Source organism: Callithrix jacchus, chromosome 7 (assembly GCF_049354715.1).
Source record: "Callithrix jacchus isolate 240 chromosome 7, calJac240_pri, whole genome shotgun sequence".
In the NCBI taxonomy this organism is placed as follows: domain Eukaryota; kingdom Metazoa; phylum Chordata; class Mammalia; order Primates; family Cebidae; genus Callithrix; species Callithrix jacchus.
In genome coordinates, this window is record NC_133508.1 from 2926323 (window position 1) to 2951779 (window position 25457).

General features: G+C 42.2%; 1 protein-coding gene across 50 annotated transcripts in view; it reads right to left on the bottom strand.

Moving 5' to 3' along the window:
• Nucleotides 1-25457, bottom strand: part of CELF2 (CUGBP Elav-like family member 2) — an 859904-nt gene that overhangs the window by 140667 nt on the left and 693780 nt on the right. For all 50 annotated transcript variants that reach the window (XM_078329300.1, XM_078329290.1, XM_078329286.1 and 47 more), the window contains one exon: nucleotides 25248-25444. In XM_078329300.1, coding sequence (XP_078185426.1) covers nucleotides 25248-25425 — 178 coding nt within the window. In that variant the 5' untranslated portion in view covers nucleotides 25426-25444. The remainder of the gene's footprint in view (nucleotides 1-25247; nucleotides 25445-25457) is intronic.

A 25457-nucleotide genomic window follows, 5' to 3' on the forward strand; every position in this document is an offset into this window, starting at 1 on the left:
GGACAGAGGCATCAGCTTCAACTGGCTGAAATAAACAGAGCACTGCCCCTTTCCATGCTCCCACTCCTGCCCCTTTCCTCTCCAAGCCCCATAGCTGGACAGAACGACCAAAGTAGGAAGCCTCTCTCTCTAAAGAGGAAAAGGCACAGAACTAGATGAACATCTATGAGTGCCCAGTGTTACAGGCACTGAGCCAGGAGCCTTTCAATACATCAGGCCCCATTTACAGATGAGGAAACAGATTCAGAGAGAACCAGGGGCTGGCTCAACCTCAGGCAACCCCAATTTACTTCTAAGCTTTCTGTACACATGGCCAGGACCTCCGCGGACATCAGCAGCACTGAATACACTGATGCTCTTGTGCGGCGATAACCACTGTCCATCTCCAGAACTTTCCCATCTTCCCAAACTAAACCTCCACGCTCCTTAAACCCTCACTCCCTACTCCCTCCTGCTCCAGCCTCTGGCAACCACCATCCTATTTTCTGTCTTTCTGGATTTGACTGCTCCAGGCACCTCATAAGTAGAATCATTTCAACTGATTTTTTTTTTTTTTAAGAGATAGAAAACTCAGTGACTGGGAGTGAGAATTTAGTTTTGATCTTTCTCCTTTTTTGTATGCTTTCAGTCTTTCAGGGAGATTTTCGAGGACAGAAGCTGTCCTTAGCACTTCCAGGGTATAGCCTACTTCGTGATTTTTTTTCAAAAAGAACAAATCTGTTGAGAATCCTTCCTACTAGGAGTTACTGCTTTGATTAAACAGCCATTTCTTGAACCAGGTACCATGCTTGGTTGCGGGAAAACAAAGACAGCAAAATGAAAATCTCTGCCTTTAGTGTTAAGTTTTTTTTTTTTTCAAAGAGAAAAGGGCAGTTCTTGTTTGCAAACTGAGACACAGAGAAGAAAGAAGAGATAATTCTAGCCAAGTAGGGAACAGTATTGAAACATCCTGCAAACAATTTAATTTCCCTATTACTTTTACCCTAAGATATTTTTATCACTGGGCCAAAATTTCATCAATACCTAATTTGGTGTTCATTCCCAAGATTGCCAGTAAATGCATACTGAATGGGCATGTATGGATTCCCAGCTATGTACACAATATAAATTTCTAAGAGCATGTAAATGAGACATGAATTCTGTCCTCAAGGGATTTATAGGTGGTTGGAGGAGATGAGACATGTGCATAAATAAGTTAATACAAGGTAGAAAGTGAAGGCTTGAATAAAACAGGTTCACATAAATCTTTACAGGAGTTTGCAGAAAGAAGAGATAATTTCCAACTTATAAATGTGTTTAAAAATGTGCAGGAAATGGAGAACCTGAAGAAAGACAAGCTGTCGACAAAAGGAGATGGAAGTTCCTGGTCCAGAGGTCTCCCTCCCACTGCAACCCCAGGAAACATCTCTGAGCCTCCTTGTCCAGGGTACCTCCCCCAACGACAGAGGAAGGGTACATGCGTGAGGGAGCCCCTTATCAACACCAGGACAGAGGCATCAGCTTCAACTGGCTTCTGAAATAAACAGAGCACCGCCCCTTTCCATGCTCCCACTCCTGCCCCTTTACTCTCCAAGCCCCAGGACCAGGAATTTCTGTATCCAGTTATCAAATCTGTAGGAATGGAAATGAAGGTTATGAATGGAATTAGAGGAAAAAAGAACAGCATGGTTTATGGAAGACCTGGAAAGCATGGCCAATGAATCTGGGTTGTATTTCCGAGTTGATGTGGTGCCACTGAAGGTTCACATACCATCACTGGTGCTGGAATTCCTCTGGATAAATAGAAGGCACTGTGAGAAAATCAGGGACAGGAAATATCATCAAGAGATGCAGACTTCTGCCTCTGGTCTAGATGGACAGCCCTCCTGCCTGAAAACAGCTCATGGCCTGAAAGAGTTTCTGGGCCACAGCACACAGAGCTGGACGCCAGGCAGGACCCAGTGTACTCCGTCAGCTGACAGTGTGGGGCCATTAGAATTCACCAGAAAGAGTAGCAAAGAGGAAGGAGCTGCAGAGAGAACTCCAGAGATCTGGAGAGGTACCTCTTGAGTATTCAGTGTTGATCAACGCATGTGACTAAAGAAACTACCAGGTAAAGAGCCCTCTAAAAAGATGAAAGGCCTGTCCTTAGCAGACACATTGAAAAAACTCGCAATTCACGGTCTTGGGTAGAGGACTAGGAGAGGCCTCACTTTAGAAGGAGGAAATAATCATATAGATGCTAGAATCGGCAGACAAGAACTCAAAAAGGTCATTATCCCTGTATTTGGTATGCTCCACAAGATAAGCAGAGACTTGGAAGATTTAACAAAGATCTGAAACGGACTTCTAGAGATTGAGAACCGCAATGTCTGAGATGAAGAAAACAGAATGGGATTAATGGCAGATGAGACGTTGAAGAAAACATTGGTGAACTGTGTTTCAAAATGGAACAGAGAGACAAACAGGAACTTCAAAAAAGCGAGACAAGAATACAATAGCGAGCTGCAGGACAACTTCAAATGGCCAAATAGACAAGCAATTTGAGTCTCCAGGGAGAGGAGAGAGAAAGGGGACAGAAAGAATAGCTGATAAAGGAAATTGATGAAAGGGAACATCACACACCAGGGCTTGGCGGTGGGGGGGCGTGGTGGAGGCTAGGAGAAAAATAGCAGGGAATGGGGGCCAGGGGAGGGACAGCATTAGGAGAAATACCTAATGTAGATGACAAGGTGATGGATGCAGCAAACCACTACCATGGCACGTGTGGTACCTATGTAACAAACCTGCACAATCTGCACACGTACCCAGAACTTAACGTATAATAAAAAAAAGTTTTCCAAATTTGATGAAAACTGTAAGCTTGCATGTCCAAAAGTCTCAATCAACTCCAAGTACAAGAAAACCAAACCAAGACACATCATAATCAAATTACTCAAACCCAGTCACATAAAGAGAAAATGTTAAAAGCAGACTGAGGGGGGAAAAAAAGAGAGAAAGAAAAGGATGACATCAGAAACAGTACAAGTGAGAAGACAGTGAAGCAATGTCTTTAAGACACTGAAAGAAAAGAAATCCTGTCCACCTAGAAAGCTATAGCTAGTAAAAGTAAACATCAAAAAGGGACAAAATACAAAAGGTGAAAGACACACAAAAAGTGAGAGAATTTACCACCAGATGACTGGCTGTTCAGGCAGAAGGAAAATGATACAAAAAGGAAATATCAATCCACACAAAGGAAATGGTAACTATGTGGGTAAATAGGCCAGATAGTTTTCTTGTGATTGAAATCTAGGATTAAAATTGTAACAAGGTATCATGGAGACACTTTAGCAGGTAAAAGTAAAGTGTGTAACAGCAACAGCATGAAGTCTGTGAAGGGAGAAATGCAAGTAGATTCTCATGCTATATGTGAAACTGCATACTATCACCTGAAGTAAACGGTGATAAAGATTTGTAACAAATACTCCAAAAAAAAAAGAGCTATAACAAGCCAACAAAGGAGATAAAATGAAAAAAGTTCTTTAAAGTCCTAAGATTCGGCAAAAGGAAATAACAGAGGGGAGGAAAAAAAAAAAAGTGAGATTAGAGACCTAAACCAAACTTTATCAACAATTACGTTATATGTTAATTATCTAAACACGCCAATTAAAAGGTAGAGCTTGTCCGAGCAGATTCAAAAAAATTAAGACCTAACTACCTGCTGGGTACAATAAACGCACTTTAAATATAAAGACAGAAATAAGTGAAAAGACAGAACATAAAAATATGTATTATTTAACAGTAGTCAAAGGACGTTGAAGTGGCTATATGAATATCATAATTTCAAAGCAAGGGATAATCCCAGAAATAAAAGAGGCCATTTCGAAACAACCAAGGATGAAATTCACAAAGAGAACACAAAAATTCTAAACATTTACTCATCAAAAAAACAGAACTTTAACATACGTAAGGCCAAAACAGATAGAACTCAAAGGAGAAAGACACAAATCCACAAGAGAGATTTCAATAGCCTTTCTCAGTAACTGATAGAACAAGTATTAATATATAGAAAATTGGTAAAGATATTGAAGATCTGCAGAACACTATTCAATCAAACTCACTTTTGTAGAGCACTCAGTCCAAGAACAATAGGATACCTGTTGGTTTGAGATGCACATGGACTGTTTGCCAAGACAGTTCATATTATGGGTCATCAAATAAGTCTCAAAGAATTAAGAGTTCTCAAGCCGTACAAGGTATATTCCTTGGCCACAATGAAACTGAATTAGGGATCAGTAACAGAAAAAACTCCAACCCTCCCAGCTCCTAAATACAGGTTGAGATGCTTTATCCAAAATGCTTGGTCCTATAAATTTTTTGGGTTTTTGCTTTCAGATTTTCTTTTATTTGCATTATACTTACTGGCTGAACAACCCTAACCTGAGCCAAAACGTTTCAATGAGCATTTTCTATCAGCGCTGAAAAAAGATTCAGATTTTAGAGCATTTCAAAATTTGGATTTTTGGATTAGGGATGCTCAATCTATATTTGGAACTAAATGACATATTCTGACTAACCCATGGCTCCAAGAAGAAATCAAAAGAGAAATTAGAAAGTATGTTCAACTCAATGAAAATGAAACCAGAGCATATCAAAATTTGTGGATGTCAGTAAAACAGTACTTAGGAGGAATTATATACCACTAAATACTTCCATATGGAAAAAGATTTCAAACCAATAATCTCAGCTTTCACCTTAAAAAATCAGAAGAATAAGAGCAAGTTAGACCCAAAGTAAGCAAAAGAATGAAAGCAATAAATATTAAAGTGAAAGCTAGAGAAATAGAAAAAAATAAAGAAAAGTAAAAAAACCGAACGCTAGTTCTTTAGTCAAAACTGAGAACTTTAAGACAAAAGAATAAAAAAGAAGGCACAGATGATCACCATCAGGAGTGTCAGGAGATGACAAGTGGGAATGTCTTTATGTGTAGACTCTGCGGGCATTAAAAGGATAACAGAGGATACACAGTTTTATGCCAACAAATTTGACAACTTAGAGTAAATGGACATATCATTTGAAAGAGAGAAACTGACTCAAGGAAAAATAGATAACCTAAATATTCCTATAGGAAGGAATTCAATTTGTAGTTAAAAACCTTCTCACATAGATAACTTGAAGCCCAGATGACTTATGTGATGAATTCTACCAAACTAAGGAAATAATACAACTTTACACACAATTTTCCAGGAAAATGAAGAGAACACTTCCCAATTTATTCCATGAGATCAGAACTGCATTATACAAAAACTAACCAAAGAAGTATATGCCAGCTACAGAAAAATATTCTCCTGAACACAGATGTGAAAATTCTAAACAAAATTTGAGCAAACAGACTCCAATAACATCATCACGACCAAGGAGGACTCATCCCAACAATTCAAGGTTGGCTCAACATTGAAAACAGTCAATACAGTGGAGTGCGGTGATGTGTACCTATAATCCCAGTACTTTGGGAGGCTGAGGCAGGAGGACTGCTTGAGCCCAGGAGTTTGAGGCTGCAGTGAGCTGTGATTGAGCCATTTCACTCCAGCTTGGGCAACAGAGCAAAACTCTTGTCTTAAAAAAAAACAAAAAAACAATGTGATATACTATATTTACAAACAGACAAAAAAACCTCTATGATCATCTTAATAGATTCAGAAAAAAACATTAAATAATGTCCATTAGTGATAATGTTATTTTTTATTTTAATTAAAAAATTTTTTTTATTGTACTTAAGATTCTGGGGTACATGTATAGATCACGCAGGATTGTTGCAGAGGTACACACACAGCGAGGTGGTTTGCTGCCTCCAACCCCCCATCACCTATATCTGGCATTTCTCCCCATGTTATCCTTCCCCAACCTCCTCACCCCAACTGTCCCTCCCCTAACACCCCTGCAACAGACCCCAGTGTGCAATGCTCCCCTCCCTTGATAATAACTTTCAGCAAAACAGTAATGCAAGGCAATGTCCTCAATAAAGGGCATCTATGAAAAACCTGCATATCACATCATATTTTTCAATATAATAAAAGTTTTCCCCTAAGATCAAGAATATGATAATAATGTCTGCTCTCACTATTTCTATTCACCTCCACACTGGAAGTTTTGGCCAGTGCAAGCAGGCAAGAAATGATGATGCCTAGATGACACCTAGATTGGAAAAGAAGAACTGTCTTTTTGTGCAAATGACACGCCCATCCATGTAGAAAATCCAACAGTCTCTTTTAAAAAAGCTACTAGAATAAGTGAGTTTAGCAAGGTTGCAGGATACATAATCAATACACAGAAATCAATTATATTTCTATATGCTAGCAGCAAACAATTGGAAATAACAAATAGAATAAAATTATTTAGAAGACCACTGAAAATATATAATATCTAGGGATAAATCTGACACAGGATATGCAAAGTCCTGTTCAAACAGCAAACCACAAAACATTTGTGATAGAAATCAAAGAAGACCTAAAGAAGTGGAGAAATACACCGCTTCGAGATGTGGAAGACTCAGTATTGCTAAGATGACAATTTTCTCCAAATTGATGACTAGATCCAATGCATTTGCAATCAAAACTGTAGTAGGCTTTTACTGCAGACACTGTCCAACTAATTCTAAAATTTATAGAGAGGCAAAGAACCTAGAATAGCAAAAACAGACTTTGAAAAAGAGGAACAAAGTTGGAAGACTACCAGTATCTAACTTCAAGACTCGTGATAAAATTGCAGTAACTAATATAATAGTGATGCAAAGACAGACAAATAAGATCACTGGAGCAGGTCAGACTGTATTTAAATAAACTGACACATATACAACTGATTTTGAGGAAGGTACAAAAGCAATCAGTGGAGAAAGGAGAAACTGGTGGAACAACTGAATATCCACATGCAAAAAGATGAACTTCAATAAATAATTCATACTGAATATGAAAATTAACTCAAAACACATCAAACACCAAAATGTAAAGCCTAAAACTCTAACACTTCTAGTAAAAAATTACAGAAAAAAAACTTTATGACCTTGGGTTAGGTTTTCTTTGGTGTCAACTGAAAGCACAATCAGTAAAATAAGGAATTTATAAATAAAGCTTTGTCAAAATTAAAAAGTTTTTAAAAAAATATTAAGAGAAAACGAGGCACAAACTAGCAGAAAGTGTTTGCAAAATGTGTATCTAGTCAAATATTTTCATACAGAGCACGTCCAGAACTCCCAAAACTCAACAATAAGGCAACAACCCAAGTAAAAAAATGAGAAAAGATCTGAACTGAAGACAGATGTACAGGAATCAAGCATATCAAAAGATGAGTAGCATTATCAGCCATCAGGCAAATTAAAATTAAGACCACAATGACATACCACTACACATACTTTAGAGGGGGTAACATTAGGAATACTGATCATATCAAGTGTTGGCGGGAGTGTGGAGGAAAGAAACTCAAATACTGCTAATAGGAATGCAAAATGGTATAATCCATTTAGAAAACAGGCAATTTCTTAAAAAGTTCAATATAAATCTACTATAGGGCTGAGCAACAAAAGCACTTATCTTTACAAATACTTGTACATGAATGTTCCCAGCAGTTCTTTGTTTAAAATATTCACAAAGTGATGAGGTGATGAGCTGTGGTACCTCCTTTCTGTGGAACACTACCCAGCAATCAAAAGAATGACATGGATGAATGTCATCCTGAGTGAAGGAAGCCAGACCCAAGTAAGCACACGCTGTATGACTGCAGTCATACAACATTTTAGGAAATGGAAACCACATACAACCGGAAGTAGGTCAGTAATTGGTCAGTAATTGGCTACATGGGGTAGCCAGAATGGAAGGGATTGCCAAGACATGTGAGGAAGCTTGCAGGGGTAACAGGTGTGTTGGTTATTTTGATTGTGGTGATATTGTTTCACGGGCGTATACACATGTTAAGATGCATCAAATTTCATACTTTAAGTATGTGAAGTTTACTGCACATCAATTATGTCTCCACAGAGCTGTTAAAAAGACCCTTTAATTGGTCTCTGCAATATTCTAAGTGGCACAAATGGCGACGAAAATAGAGATGGAGAAAATGGTGGTAGGAATATTTAAAAACTCAAGTTCACAAGATTTGGATGCGAAGGAAAGGAAAGGCAGGAGTCAGGGATAATGCTGAGATTCTGAGATCGGGCGACATGAAGGAAGAAAGTTCCACTAACAGCAACAGGGCCAACCAAAGAGCAGATAATGCATTTGGTTTTGGCCAAGCTGTAAGCTGGCAGAATGTCTAATTCCAAGGGGCAGCTTAAAATAGGTGGGACGGGAGAGGTGAGAAACACTAACTAGCCTTTGGAACCTCCACTCTCATTTTCTCTTCACACCTCTTCCTCATTCTCCTTGACTCTAATTCTTTTCCAATCTCTAAAAATAAATTTTCCTCCATATTATAATCCAAGCCCTCAAAGAAAGAAAATCCAAGTCTGGAAGAGTTCCTTTCACCTACACATGACCTTCAGCGAAGCTCTAGGATCACAAGCAGGGGCAAAGCATATCATTGTCTTAGAGTTCCAAACATGCTGTCAGCTAAGTGGAGTTTTCATAGCCTCATAAAAGGGTTGTATGTCTTGGCACTAAGTGAATAAAGTGATGGATGAAAACTCAAAGGAAAAGGGCAGTGTGCACCACGGGATCGAGGCAAGTAGAAAGGGATAGGACCTATGAAGTCATTTCTGTTTGCTGCCCCGCTCCCCGGTTACATCAGCCCCTGCCAGAATGGAATTGTTCCTGAGAACTGCAGTGTGGTTCTTCACGCTGGAGCCAAAGGAAACATCTGTAAGTCTGGCGGGGTTTCAGGTGAGCACGCTGCTCAGAGGGCTCGGAGCCTTGCTGGCAAGAGACGCCAATGACAGAGTGAACTGCTTTTCTCCTTCCTTATTTTATTTTAAATGTCAAAGCTTTTCACGCTACAGTGACACCCTAAAATGATTCTCTTACTTCCACTGCTTCAGCTGAAACAATATTTTTTCATGTTCCATGGAGTGCCCACCAGCTGATTCAAAACCAGGAATGCAACGGGGTACTCTATGTCAACGTGCCATGAAAAGGAAGAAAAGAACAAAGCAGAATACAGGCTGGTGGGAAAATCATGTCCCTTTCTCTTGAATGCTTTGCATCCTCTCAATCAGCAATGTTCTTCACTGTTTTAAGGCACTGTTCCATGAGACCCTACAAGGGATACCAATGGACTAAGCCCAAATTCAAGAGGTTTAGAGTTCAAGATGACAAATGCAAATTCATCTGCAGAATGGCAAAGCAAGTACTGTGCACAGTGAGAAGGGTATGCAGTGTCACAGGAATTTCAGCACAGCAGGACATGATTCTGCTGGGGTGTCCAGAAGGAAGAGCCATGCAGGATGCATGGCGTATGCACTGGATGCCGAAAGGCCAGGATAAAAACCATCCAAATTGGGAAGAAGAAATGATACCTCCACATAGAGGAAATGGCAAGACTCAGGCATGGGAGCAAGAAACCCAAGAAGTGTTGAAGGAATAACTCAATGTACTTCAAACAACATTAAACACCTATTGGTTACCACACACTGTGCTAACTGATATAAATACAGAGATATCAATGACCACTGACAGTCGAGAAGAGTATTCATTCTAACATAAGAGAGGTAATGTCAGTTTGACAAGCACAGCAGTCAGAGAGATGTGCCCAGCTCCATGCTACAGAAACCCCAGAACCAGGACAATGTCATGGTTAGAAGTGGGGACCCCACAGACAAAATACTTAGGTTTAAATTCCATGTGTGGGCCATGCACAGTGGCTCACACCTGTAATCCCAGCACTTTGAGAGGCCAAGGCAGTCGGATTACCTGAGGTCAGGAGTTAGAGACCAGTCTAGCCAACATGGCGAAATCCTGTCTCTACTAAAAATACAACGAAACTGTGTGTGTGTGTCGGGGGCGGGGCACATGGGGGTGCCTGTAGTCCCAGTTATTAGAGGGGCTGAGGCAGTAGAACCACTTGAACCTGGGAGGCATAATTTGCAGTGAGCTGAGATTGCGCCATTGCACTCCAGCCTGGGCGGCAGAGCAAGACTTCATTTCAAAACAGATAAATTCATTCATTTATTCCATGTCTGCCACATACTTAGATGTGTTACTTTGCTAAGTTCCAGTTTTCTTCTCTGTAAAATGGACACCGTAAGTACTATTAATGTCATAGGGTTATTCTGAAGATACGTTACGATAAGAAAATGTATAGTCAGCCCTTGGTATCGGACCCAGCACTTGGCAAGTACTCCAGAGAAATACCAGTTATTGTTGTTACTACCGTCAATACTACTGAGAAGTGATCTTGCTGTCACTGATAGGTTAATTTCTTTTTTTTTTTTTTATTGCATTTTAGGTTTTGGGATACATGAGAAGAGCGTGCAAGATAGTTGCATAGGTACACTCGCGGCAGTGTGATTTGCTGCCTTCCTCCCCATCACCTGTATCTGGCATTTCTCCCCATGCTCCCTCTCCCCAACTCCCCACCCCCCTGATAGGCTAATTTCTTTGGATGGCAGGCTATACCCAGAGTTGTCACTGAGAGATGGGAGCCCTTCCAGGCTGACACTTGCACATCTCTGGACTTGGGTTTCCTCGCCAGGAGGAGACTGAGTGTGGTGTCTGTTTACCAAGTCCAGACATCATTGTCCCTGCTCTGCCTCCACGACCTCACTTAATCTGCTCAATAGCCCTGTTCATTCTGCAGATGAGGAGGCAGAGGTATGGGGAAGTCAAGTCCTTAGTCTAGGTCACAGAAGCAGGGGTAGAGGAGGGTTCAGGAGCCCTGTTCTCAACCACCACCCCACACTGCCTTTTAGGGTCACTGCCTTCCACTCCTGCTGCCGCCTTCTGGGAAGGTGGCATTTGATCTGGTAGCCAAAGGGTAGACCAAAGCTAACCACGACACGAAGAATCACCGAAACCAGGAAACGCACGTAACCACACATCACGCCTCACATGGGTATGGAGTTTTACGATTTATAAAACTCATTCTCTTTATCTATAATTTGTTTTACTCTTTGGCCCCAAGTGACTGAGGAGCATCAAGGGGCTAACAGAACCTCACATTAGCAACACCTCACATTAGGCTGAGGTGTTGCTAATGTGCGATTCTGTTAGCCCGCTGGGGCTGCTAACAGAGAAGACTAGGTGGCTGGAACACTGAGTAAACATTTTTTGGTTTAGAACTAGTTTTGAGAACTAGGAGTGAGTGTAACCACATGACACCACGTAAGCTCTACTACTTTAAGACCCGATTTTCAGCATGCACCTGGCAGCATCCTGTATGAGCTGGACAACTCTGACCCTCCTTGCCCTTATTTGTACAATGCAGTTGTTCTTAACCTTTATAGGACCACAGAGCTTTCGGGGCGGGGAGGAGTAAGAAGAATGTCACAGGCTCTCTCCCCAACACAGAAATACACATACCCTCATGCTCCCCACTCCACTCCATCATTCCCCAATAGACATCTTTGTATCCCTGGGATGCTGCATATTGCCTGGCACACGGCACTCCCCAAACATGTCCTAAGAATGAATAAAAGCATGTCTCTGCTCCAAAGACGAGCAACTCTGTAAAAATGGGTAAGTTGGTGGTGGATCAGTGAGAAGTAGCATTTACTTTATTAATTCAATCTGCAGCTAATTTTCAATGCCTATTCCATGCCAGGCACCGAGCTAGGCACACGAATTTCAGAGATACAAAAGATACAGTCCTTCAGCAAGAGATGTAAGCCAGCTGCATAAAGATACTTAAGAAATTAAGTGTCATAAAAATCTAAAAGATTTTCAAAGTGTGGGTGAAGCTTTAATCTTTTTTTTTTTTTTAACAGTACAGTATTATGTGCCTATTTTTATTTGAACAAATGCCAGGAAAGAAAATGGGAAACTAAGTTGTCTTCTGAACTCAATATACAGTATTAGGGCTTAGATTTAAGGTCACATGGAACACACATGGCTTAGGTAAAAGAAGCAAAAGCATTAAAAATTACTCCAAAGGATGTGTTGGATTTCAAGACTCAATCAGCAATTTTCCCTGGATTATCAGCTTTGCTTACTGTATCACTTAATCTTTGTCTCAGGTTCCTTTTCTGTGAAATGGGGCAATGTTCCTGGGGGTGTGGAGGAAGTGGCCAGAGGGCAAGAGAGGATGCAGTGTGGTTTAACGGTTTCCTGACTTTGAAGTGTTCTAAAAATACAGCATTTTCACTGCAAACATGTGATGGAAGATGTGTTAACACAGCATTCTGTGTTGCTAGGGCAGCCCGACCAATGGTTTCTCATAGACTCACGCATTCTGGCTAATGCGAGGGGAGAAAGTCCCAGGGCAACAGGCCCACTCTTATCTCCGGAGCATTCTAGCTGTCTGGAAGACATGTGGCAGGCCCTCCAAAGAATGATTAGTCTAGGTTAAACAATCAAACTCTGCCATTTGACGAAGACTCTTCTTTTCGCCTCCTAAGCTGTCACACATTTATTTGCCTTGGAGTTTAATCTGTGGCATAAAAGCCTGACATGTCCCACTTAAAAAACTGTACTCCTAAGTACAGATTAGACTGCAATTAGGTAGAGTGGAAAGCCTAAAATACACAATTACAAAAGTGTGTCTTTAATTTATTCATTACCTTTCCTTAAGTCTTTTTCTTCCTTCACAGAGATTAGAGCAAAGCCTTGGCTCTGGGAAGCACTTCCTTTGCAGGGAGTGGGCCTGGTGGAAGGGTCCCATGTTTGCCACCTCTAGAGCTGAATACACCCCGTGCTGGACTTGCAGAATAGCTGAGAGCCAGCGCCACCTGGCAGCTGTATGGTGGCCTGTGTAGAACGGACTGGTGGTCATCATCCAGTTCTCATTAGACAGATGTCCACTTCACAAAGGGAGCATCACACTCAGCAGCCCGGTTGGCAAAGGGGAGCGAGGACTGGGCATGGAACGTGCATTTCCTCTTTGCGCCTAACCAGGTTTCCTGCTCCGTCACACTGACGCAGGCCAGGATGTGTGGTGGGCAGCATGGCAGCCGTTCCGAATCCTTTGCAAACACCTTAAACCCTCTTTTCAGATGTCACGTCCTTTATCCTACTGGGCAGTCACGTTTTTCGAATCTAGGTTGCAGCGTATTGAGCCTCACAGTGGCTGTCTTCTAAGGCCACCACCAGGACATCCTGGCTTCACCCAGAGAGCAATGGACACTGCAATTGCCTACAACACTCTCCGCAGCCTCCATTACGGGGTTAGGGAGAATGCTTTAGGCATGACAGGCAGAGAAAGGCCCTCCTCATTCATTCCAGAGTTCACGGCATCTTCACCCCAAATCAACAAGGAATTGTTGGCTCCTAAACATAAGGGCAAGGTGGTCCCTTATTACTGAAAGTAACTATCTGCTGGACAACTCTTGGCTGTCTTACAGAGGATTAAAAACTCAGGCCTATTTTCTTCCTTGCTGTTGAAGGACTTCATTCCATCTGGACAGTGAAACCAGGCTGGTCTGTTTGCTCCCTGCCTCATGGAAGTGCAAGGGAAAAGTACACTTCCAGCACTGCAGGGGAGTGTACAAATTAAGCAACATTTCTTCACTGATTTTTCTTAATTCATGCCAACATTTTGGTTCATATCCTCATTCTAATAACCTAATATTCTTTTTTTCAAAAAATTCACACATGCAAACATAAGTCAACAAAATACAAACACCCAAGGTAAGCTAACTTTACTTGAAAAACAATATTTAAGCAGCAACACAGAAAGTAAAAAATACGGACTTTTATTTCTTTCATTATGCTGCATTAACTATATAACGTGGAGGAGAAACTTACGCAGAATTGCTGTCAGTTTTAACACTTCCCTACTGAACATTCTATGTAGGGGATGACTTAGTAACACACATTTTTGACAATGGGGTGTTTTTTAGAGAAGGGTAGTGTTTAGAAAGCTAGTGTTAACACGTTTATCTCCTTTTCTAAGCTGCAAGTCTTCTAATAACCATCTTAACAACACTTCACCCAAATAAGCCACCCTATATGGGTTTCTGCAGCCAGTGGGCATTCTGGGTAGGCTGCAAGGCTGGGAAAAAACCAGCATGTCGCTGAAATGATCTTCTTGCCAATGGTTGGCACGGAATGCTTAGAGATTCTACATTAAAGTGACCAAGCTTCCTCCACCACTGGCCACAGAACACTGCTCTAACGCCAACCCACCATCTTTAAAACTGAATGGAGCTGGCAATAAGAGGCTATGTAAAAGGGGATGAAGAAACTTAGAGGAATATTGAAAAATCACCCAAAAGTAATACCTTGTTGATGGCAGTTCAGTTACATTTTCAACTTTGAACAAAGCACACAGAAAGTTTGCTCTGTGCCAACAGGAAAATCTGACAGCATCTGCATCTGTACTGTTTCTAGCGCATCTACTCTACACCACCTAGTAGCCTTTATTCAGTTTCCGCCGTATGCGAGACACCATCCTAGGCAACTACCTTCAACATTTTATAAGCAATGCCACACTCATTTGAAAAAAAAAATGGCAAAGAAACAAATTAACTTTGGGATACTGCAAAGTTTAAAACATGTGTGAGTTCTACACAAACACACATACGTGCCTCCTATGACGGTTAACACTATCAGTCACTCTTTGATGCCAAGGGGATGTAATCCATCAGGTAGGGGCTGGCAGGTCTCCCTCAGGACCCTGCACCAAACACCATGACATGAAAAAGGGTAGGACCAGCCTGATGCCTTCAATAAACTAATATAAACACCCTTTATATCCTTGGATTTAGTGAAGAACCCTCGGAAAGCGTCATTAGTGAAACTTAAGCCTCTTCTTGTCCTAAACTCCCTATAGGGAGGGGAAAGAAAAAAGAAAACTAAAAATGAAGAAGGGGAAAGAGGAGATACAGCATGTTATTGAAAGGAAAAATGTCAGACACCTACTATCACATGGCCTTGGTTCCTCTCATGTTCTCTCACTTCATCTTTATTATACCAACAGCACAGGATGATCACGCTCTCAAGTGCATTCTCTGCTAAACAGAAAACACATGTGTACATACGCACTCACACACACACGTGTGCCATGGACATGGCTGGCCTGAAGCTGGTTTTACACCGCAAGCTAATTATGGCTGTCCTCTCTTTACTACAGACAATTCTTTCTCTCCTTCTGGGACAAAGAACATGGCCTGCTCATCTGTATGTTCTCAGCACTGAGAATGGTGCCTTGCACACAGAAGGCACCCAGAAGTGTCTACTGCCACATGAATGGTACTTTGGTAAACACTTTGTCAGCTCCATGCACCCTATTTTCATCTTTTCTATTCTATATTAGGTTCAACATTAAAAGGGACCCAGGGCTTTGAAGGCCACCCTAACCTCATTGTTACAGAAAGGCTCTGCATTAGGCCTATGCAAGAGATGGCCAGAAGCCCATGCCTGGGGACTGCTAAGTGAGCTGCCCACCATCTCCTTAACTTTCATAACATGCTCTAAGTTCACCACCTCTTCTGTGCAAAAGTTTGGCTCAAACTCTACATGTTGCCTGCTGTTCCAACATTTTAAACATCAGCAGCAAAATCCCAGGGTTTAACATTAATTGAAAGAGCTTATCTATATATAGCTTCACTCTGCACTTTTGCGTCTTCAAAACTTCAATCATATTCTCTCTTTTTTTGAGAACACAATCCCTCCTTTTCATGTCTTGCTACAGCCTTTCCCCCTTTTCATTCTCATGACTCAATGCTGTCAGGTCTTTTAAGCTAACCTCCTAGACCTTTCCATGTGGGCTCACCTTCCTGGACCTTTGTGATTCATGCTGCTCTTCTTTGGAGCTCCTCCATCTCCTTGATATCCTTCAATAACATTTCCCAGTATCAGGCACAGTGGCCTAGTTAGGAGCTAAAAACCTTTTTTTTTTTTTGGTGAAAAGTGGCCGATTACTTGTTCCATAACACTTGGTGTCTGGTGCATCATGGGGAACGTTTAGCATTTGGGGGGCAGTTCTGACCATTAGCTTGTTGAAGGCCTTTTACCCGGTATTCCTCCCCCTCCCTGATGTTTGTGTATTCTTTACATGACTAGGGTACAGTTCCCATTACACTATAGTAATTTGGGGAGCATTTTTTTTTTCACCCGAAGCAAAAAAGGCAACAAAATAGCAGCAATTCATGAACTTAGTAAATGCCGACAATGCTGGAAGACTATAAAGAGACAGGTCTTGATCCACAGGCAGGTAAAGCTACATAAGCAATAAAGCCCAACATAGCCCAACATATTTTATAATGATCAGATGCTGGGTCAGTCCAATAGTGTGGTGAGTCAGTATTCTCTTTCAGCCCTTTAATTCTTCTCCCTACTTCCTATTTCTGATCCTCCAGTAGAAACAGAGGAGTTACATTCCTTTATTCTTCAAACCAATCATTGTCCAGAGTGTATCTTATGTGTTTCTCCCATGTAAATACCAGAATGGGGACATGTCACTTATGCAAAGAACGAAAAAAATACTGATCCTAAATACCGACTTCTGCAGTGTTTCAAAGGCCATCCCCACTCTCTGCTCCATTAGCTTTGCTATTACAGCATCCCCGTTTAGCTAACTAGCCCCTGTTTCCATTTACAGCGGAACTCACTTCTTTGCTTGCCACTTCTGTGTGTTTGTCTGTGTGACTCAGGCTTGGAGAAATTCATGTACATTGAAGACCTTGATTCTTTAATATATGTAACAGGTCTAGTTCACTACAAATTTCCTCAGTGTTATACCTAATATACATCACTCAGTTAACCTTATGACTAACTGATTTCCCACGGGAATTTCTCAGTATGGATCAAAACATCTTCAATTCTCCTGTCCCAGAACCTGATGCATTATCGTCATCATTTCTGTGTTCAGAATATATATAGACCCATATCAATCTGTCACTAAATCATATAATTTTAACTTAGTTTCCACTTTTTTTCTTTTGGTCAATTATCTTTTCATCCTTTCTTATGTTCTGATGGTTTTGAAGATCATAACAATTATTCTGTCCTTATTCATGGCCGTACACCCTGGTATGCCTGTGAGATGTTACTATAAGAGGTTTGGCCCACCCAGTATTAGATAGTGAAGCAGGAGAATAGATGGGCTCAGAATCAGTGAAATTATGATGAGGTTAGCATCTGGGGCGATATGTCCAAGGATGAAAATTCAGTCTTTTAAGAATCTACTAACTTAAGATACAAAAAGCAGTACTAATTATACTAGTGGTGTTTTACATTCTGCCATGATTGGAATTATTCAAGATAATAAACTTCTTCAAAAGGTATGTCATGATTTTTTAATTAATGCTAGAATTCTGAACACTTCTAAAATATAACTTAACTACGGTTAATTTTAAACTTTCATGAGAAGTTGAGAGTGAAGGAGGCTGCAAATAAACCTGTCAACCCAAATGCCTGATTATCGGGGGTATCTGGAGCGAAAGTGAGTAAGGGCAGGTAGGCTGTGCTAGGGCAGCGCTGAGGCAATGTGTGCGCGTCTCAGAGTAACTAACAGCATCACCCTGTGGACAGCACCTCTCCTCCTGGCCAGGAAACTGGACTTCTCCTCTCCAAAGGACTTGCTTCCTAATGCCCCACGGTATGGTAACCCAGAGTGGTACAATCACGTAACTGATGGTGGCATCTCTAGTGGGGAGCTATCTCCTTCTTGCTGGGTGCCAATAAAAAGGCAAGTGAGGCTTCTAGACAGGCAACTCAGACAAGCACTCGGTGGCAAATGAGGCTTCTAGACAGGCAACCCAGACAAGCACTCAGTGGAAAATGCAAATTGTGAGATCACCTAGACTTCACTTTTCCAATCAACCTGCAATACCTGCTGGATGGACTGAAACAGACGCTGCGAAACTCTGGGTTTTCTTTTCATGTCACATTTCTACCAAAGAAGTCTGTTCTCCTTTCATCCAGCACCTGTTTTCTTTATTCTTCTGCTGCTTTAATTCCAGAAATGCAAAGCTACTGGGGAAAAGACGACTGGGGACTAGCTGAAGTCTTAATGTCCCAGACAGAAGAGAAGAAAACAAAATGGTTAAAAGCAGCCATGAGTAATTTCTTTTCTTCTTTGATATTAGCTCGCTCTGTCTGTCTTTTTTGTCTCCCTCCTTTCCCTTCCTCCTCGTCTCTCCAGAGATGTAAGGATCAAAATGTACCCATGATAGGTATTATCTGCCAGGGTAGACGCTGCCTTTTGATGGAAGTTAACAGAAATTCAGCACTGTGACTGAGGCACAGTCTCGGCATCACCAGAGTATGGGGCATTTAAAGGGATTCCTTCTCCCTGTACCTTAAAGGAGGCTTATTTAACATTTGTCCTGCTTTATCTCAGTCAGCACAATGACTAGAGTCAGTATCAATCTAAATATTTTAAAACTGCATTTCACAGAATGAATTGTTCTCTTTTAATATAGCTAAATGATTTAACTAGTGAAGTCACCTTTCACGAGGATGCGATAAAGATCCTCCATTTGCATCAATATAAAAATTCTGACTGCATTTTCTGTTTGTCCTATAGGTCGTCAGTCAGCCAACAATGAAAGGATGTCACAGGAAGTAACAGAGAGCCTTCTGTTAACAGAACATTAATTCAGGATGAGATGCCCTTACTGTGGGCTACTGAGGCAGCACCAGAACTGGGGCTGTCCCAGAAAATCTAGGGCAGCGACCCTGGTTGTCAAGAAATGTAGGACAGAAACCCTATTCCCTATTTGCATGCATTAAAATGTGGTGTGGGTTCTTCTTCCTGCAGTTCGAATTCTTTCTCAATTCCTGATTTCAAGATAACACTGCTTAAACAAATGGGCTTCCAAGTCCACTTCTATTACTTAAGTGAAGTTTCGGACATGTTTTCAGGAAGAAAGGAAAGGCATGAAATGTGAAAATGAACCTCCCCACTCCAGTCCTCCAGCATCAGTGCTTTCATAAAGGAGCCAAGGGTGTTCCTTACAAAAAACCTTTAACATTTTAAGCAGGAAACAAATAGGGTGTAAGATGATCAACCCTCTTTAGACCATGCCAGCAGCACTCACACATTTGTTGACTTAGTGAATATGTAAAGCAACTTGGGAAGTGGGTATTATTTCTATTACACGGATTAAAAAAAGTAAGCCTCATTCTCTGCACAACTTGGTCATAATAAGTACCAGTACCAACTCCCCTTCTCCAGGGCCTACCCTCATTCTACCATCGCACGGAAAAACCTTCTGGATTCAGGGCTACCCTCTACCCAATTCTGAAGTAAGTGAAGTCAGTCTTCGGTGTCTTTATGCTTCTCCTCTCCCTTTTTCCCTCTTCCTGGTCATTCCCCAGCAGTCTAGTCTGATTCTCAAAAAACTTTTCCACTGTACTCAGAGAGAGATTGTGACAAACAAAAATTTTACTAATGACTTCTTGAAAATTGAAGCGAAGCCTTTAAGATGGAAAGAAACAACTCGTCACCCTATTCTAAGCTCAGTGGGGCCAGCCCCAGTGTAACCCTCACTGCAGCCTGACCAGGACGAGGATGAAACAACAGCATCGTAACTCCCACAAAAGTGCTCTTGTGAGACTTGAAGGTAATAACCTTCCCAAAGGAGTCATGAATGCCATTTCTGTTCCATCCAGAAAGCTCTGGCTCACAGCACTGCTGGGCTGCAGTTGCACGGCAGTTATGCCATGACCTCCCAGCTCACTGCAAGAAAAAAGGAAGTTTTTTCCTTTGGTACGTAGTGATAGTCAACACAGCCACTTCCCCTTTCTATTTCTCTTTTAGCTGAGAAATTGCCAAAAAAGAGATCAGTAAAATGTGATCAACAAGACATTTGGTTAGGACTGAGGTGCTGTTCCTACCTTCTCATCTCCAGTGCGAAGTGATTTTAATCTATCACTCAGTTTTCATTCCCATGAAATCAGGATAACAGTACCTAAGCATTTAAGTTTAGAAAAATTTAAACAATGTTCCCTGTAGAACACACTTTCTCAGGGTGCTATGATCTGGGATTATAACTTTGATTAACTAACACATTAAGAGAGCGATGACCCAAGGTAATTTATCCACTGTTTCTAGGTTCCAAGTATAGTCACGCTTGACCACAATTTTCCTATCTGCCAACTTCTCCCACTGAACCTCAACTGCCAACCCTTCAACTCCTCCTCCACCTCCCAGACCAGGAGCTGTCTTTCAGCATTACCGACTTCCCTACTTCAGACCTCCGAGAGAACATTCTAATACAGCTGCTGCCCTTCCTGATCGTCTACAATGTCTGCCCTGATCACCTACAACTTTGGGATCCCTATAACTCTGTTTCTCTGCTCACCCAGCGACAGACAGTCCTAGAACCACAACCATCAGGGCCCACCCCAGATGAACATGATCTAAATATGACTGGCTGCTCCCTGCTCTTCAACAGTTCTACTCTCTCCATCAAATTTCCCAAAGGAGTCATTTTAAACCTTTTCCATTCAAGTCTTCAATTCACTAAGACTTCTCAGAAATTTCCTATTTACTGAGAAGACTGGGGGCAGGAACCTGTACAAACTGTCTCCCGCTTCTGAAACTTTGTGTTGTTACTTCCTCCTGAACCAGCCCCCCAACCCCCTGTCTCAAATGAAGTATCTTTCTACCCTTTCACAGGCCTGAGATAGTGTCATGTCTGCCTCACACTTTCACAATCTTCTTTGCCATACAACTTACAATTTGCTGAACAAACAAACAGCCTGCCTAAGTTTCTGCTCCCTTCATGCCAGACTACAAGGAAGGCGAGTCTACACCGACAGCCTCACACATATATCCATGCACTTCCTTTTCCCACAACCCTATCCTCCTTCTGAAGTGCTCCTGGGTCTTCCCAGTCACCAAATCCAGTGACTTTTCTTGGCCTGCATCCTTACCTCTTCTGCGACACTTCAGACTCAACTCAATCAAAACTGACTTTAATACTCCTCTTCTCCATTCCCACCACGGCTGACTGCGCTCCCAATTCTCCCAGTTAAGCCAAAAACTCCTGGTCATCACTGCCCCAAATTAGTTATCAAGTCCTCTTCCTTCCACTGTCATGCCTGTACCTCAGCCTCCCCTTCCATTCCCACGACAGACAACACCCTGACCTCAACACAAGTCAACACACTGCACCAGCCTCTGAGCCTCTTGCTGCTAAAACACTCTATTCCTAGAGTCTTGAGAGTCTAACAAAGGCATTTTAAATACTTCAGCCTGAGAACGAAGGCCTGCTAAGAGTTGCTCTAGCCTCTAGCTCTAGGCTTCGTGATCTTCCCTTCCTCTATTTCGTGTCACGTATTTCACCTTTCCCCTGAACTGTGGGAGAATTCAGTTCTCAGAACCTGCCCTGCACTTCCTCACCTGCATGCCTAAAGCAGGCCATTCCAACATTACATTATCAAAATGTAAGGCTCATTATCATTACTTACTGAAATCCTATTATTGTTTTCAAGATCTGGTAAAGATGCCATCTTCTTCATCTCCCATAAGCTGTGAATTATTCATTTCTTTGCTCAACTTCCATGGTTCCAGTAAGCTCATCTCTTTCTTACTCATTTACTCTTAGCTCATGTTCTTTTGTGTGAGAGCTGCCTGTGAACTTGCCTTCTTGTTCCTATCAGTTTATGTTCTTGGAGACACTGATGAAGGTAACAAGAAGTATGATCATCACGATTGCTATAACCAGCTCCTACTGTATCCCAGCTCTGTGGAAAGCGCATAACCTCATCACACAGCAACACTACAAGCACTGCCACCACTTTCAGATGTGATTAAGCAACATGCCCAAGGCCTGCACCAAGGAAGCAGTAGAGCCGGAAATTAAATTTAGCGTTCTCCAACTTCAAAAGCCATGCTCTCAATTCTCTATGGTACTGCTCACCATCTACAAACGAAACAGATGACCCCTGAATAAAACACACTCTTCCAAAGTCCTCATGGGGGAGCATGTTTACTGAGCCAGACTCCCCAAGTTCCTCAGCCTGCTTGGTCAACACATGCCCTTATAGGGAGAAGACAGGGAGCTCAGACTCAAACCCTGAAAAGATGATTTCACAAGTATGACCAAGTTTTCGTGGCTCAAGACTAAACAGACCATAAAATGGAAAGTGAGGAGAAAATCTAATTCACCAGGATTAGGTAATAGCCTGACAGTTTCTCTGCTTGGGACCATCAACATGGGTAAGGCAATGAATCAAGCCCCTCCAAAAGCCTTACTCACATAACCTAAACCACTTACAGTAATTCTAGTTTCTGAGGCTCTAACATCAGCCTTGTGAAAATATGGTAATTGTACTCTGCTGACAAAGTCTGAATCAAAGAGGTCTTATTTTACATGTACACAGGCAAAATAATAACGGGATGCATAGGTAACAACATGAAGAAAGTGGGGGCTGTGGCTCTCTCTAGGTAAGCGGCTAAGGACTGTAATCCTCCGAGAGCAATGTCATTATACAGCTCAAATCCCATCACAACAAATACCTTCACAACAGAGATGTCTGTGTAACAAAAGCTCTTTCAAGCTTTGGCTGACGGCCCACGTACTTTAAGCAATATTTGATGTGAAACTTGGAGTTCACAGTAGTGGGAATTGACCTGTATTTCCAAAGGTAAGATTTGAATGATTTCATCTCTAACTCCTACCCCAGGATATCATGAGGTGGGACTGATGTACAATCTAAACCCGAGTATAAAAGCTAAACACAGAGACCAAAATGAAATCAACTCATTCTTAAAGAATGAAATTTCCTCCTTTCAGTTGGGGAACACTTCAGGAAAGGAGACTGTCCTTGACCCAGACCCTGAAACACAGCACACCAGGGCTGCTCTGCAATCTCGTCTCATGGAGACGCAGAATGGTTTAGTCCATGAAGGGAGATGGACCATGTCCAAATCTCCGATCTGTCACTTACCAGCTGGGCAAACTGCACTACGTTTCTTAACTTTCTATGATCCTGAGTTTCCTCATCTGTAAAACATGACTGATACCACCTACCTTCTGGTTTTTGGTGAGGACAAAATGACAACATACGTAAAATCCCTGACACAGGGTGTGATACACGTAGCATGTGCTCAAAAAAATTTCCCTCACTGGTCCTCTCTCTGCTTCTGCAGTCCGTGGGCTTCTGAAAACTATTTCCACCAAATTAGTAGTAAGACATAGTGAATACAAGTTAACAGAATGTATAGTCTTAGTATAGGCTGGTAAAAAATGCTGCTCAGAGGAACATCTGGGCAAGAGAGACAATGGGAGAATAACCAGGTCACGCTCAGGCTCTTATTTGACTGAAAAAAGGGCCTTTTCAGCCAAGTTAAGATACATGTATTTCAAGGCTGAAAGTCATGGAACCAGGCAACAAAAGCTCTTTCAAGCTTTGGCTGACGGCCCACGTACTTTAAGCAATATTTGATGTGAAAAGTGAGCACTGATCATTTTGTCAAAGGTAATTTTTTAAAAAGCTGATAAACCAAAATTTGGAGTCACATTTTTCTTGTCAAGGATGAATTGTGGTTATTTCTCTAAAGCCTAGTCTACCTCCTCTGGTCTAGTTTTTCCTGAGTGACATTATGGCTGTTGAGAGAGCCCTTATTTGGTGATTATTTATTAAATTTTTTAGCTCTAGTCTATTGATTTTTCTCAACAGCATACTATGAAAGTATTAAAATAAACTCTAGTTTTCTCCATTTGGAAAACATGTAGGTAACCAGTATCAAAATATGGTCAATAAAAGTATTTACTACTGCTCTCATTTATGAAGTTTAGAAACCCACAGATTTTCACTTACATGATTTTTCTATATTTCAAACAATGGGGCAATCAAGTTTGTGGTGACAATATTCTATGTACTTTTTCAAACAACCTTGTTTAAGGTTTGTTTGGAAAACTAAAGTGTTCTGAACATACTCCGAAGACACACCTGTTCACCTTTCTAAAATGAGTACTGGCCAGGGGCTCAATTCCTTAAGAGGCTTCCAAAAGCCCTACCAGACCTTGGCGACTACAGGGAACAAGAGGCAGTCCAACATTTCTCGTAGTCACAGAATGTCAGTCTTAAAGATTTCCTAGTTCTATCCTTTCACCTTGCCATTAAGGAAAAGGCTTAGAGAAAAGCATGTGCCAATGTTCATGTGCCTAACTGAAGTATATACACAGGCAAAATAATAACAATAATAAAGCCAAGTGATGCTTTCAGGGGTCTTAGGAGAAGCAACACAGAAATAAAATAATACACCAGACAGAAACACCAAGGCACAGAGCAAAAGAAACTGAGAGACCCACAGAACAACAGAGGACTCCTGTGCAGAGACTGAGAGATCAAGAACAGGGAAAGAAAAAAAAAATTGCTAAAGCAAGAAGGTTAAAATAGCAACAGAGATCAAGTGGTAGCAGCAGAGTAGGTATTTTAAATTCAGTCTGCGGAGAGCTTCCAAAGACAGACTCCAGTGCACAGAAGCATCAGTCCTCACAATGGGCCCTGGTCTCTATTTCATTAGCTGCTCCCACTGCCCCCCATCACCGTCATCTTAAAATGGAGGCAGGAACAACTATCAGATCCTATACCTTCATCTCAACACTGAGAAGGGCGTAACCCGCAAGCGTCTGTGAAGGTGTGCTAGTATGTCAGGCCACTAGGGTGCTGCTCCCAGCGCCAAAAGGCAGATTCACCTCCTGATCCCCACCTGGCCCCAGGAATGCGTGTCCCTCCTTCAAGGGAGCCTTTTCTCCCTCGCACCAGTGGCATCACATCAACTGTTTACGAAGGTACTTTGAGGTCCCCACCGGCTATGGAAAAGTGAAATGCAATTGTAAGTACATGGGCAATTATGGGAACGTAGGGGTGGGGAAGAGTTAGGTCCTGAAATACACGGCACAGAAACGCGATTCCTCGGAGAGGCAGCCACCCCGCCCAAGCAGAGGCTATGCTGCCTAGAAAGTGACCTCCTGGGAGCGATCACGCGCCTGGACGAGCCTCTGCGCTCCCGCCCTGCCTCCGTCCCTCCCTCCCGCCTTCAACCTGTCCCGGAGGGACCGCGGGCGGGCGGGGGCGTGGGGAGGAGTCGGGAGCAGCCCCTGGAGCACAGGGGCCGCCAGCGCCGGCTGCTTCCAGCCCTCCCGCCTGCCGGCCCTCCCTCCCGCAGGCTGGGGGCTCGGGCAGCCCCAGCGCCCCCACGACGCCCACCTGGACTCCTGGCCACCCCCGCCCCGCGCTCTGTACCTTTACTCTGCGGAGGGTTCTGACTCCGGTCCCGGAGGACGTTGATCTGGTAGACGGCTCCATAAGGCTCAAAAAGTTCTTTCAGCTCCTTTTCCGACCACGACCGGGGGATCTGTCCGACAAACATCTTAATGGCATCTGGGTCTGGTTGGTCTGAGTGATCCAAAGCTCCGTTCATCTTGTTGGCTGTGCCGTTACTGTCAAAAACGG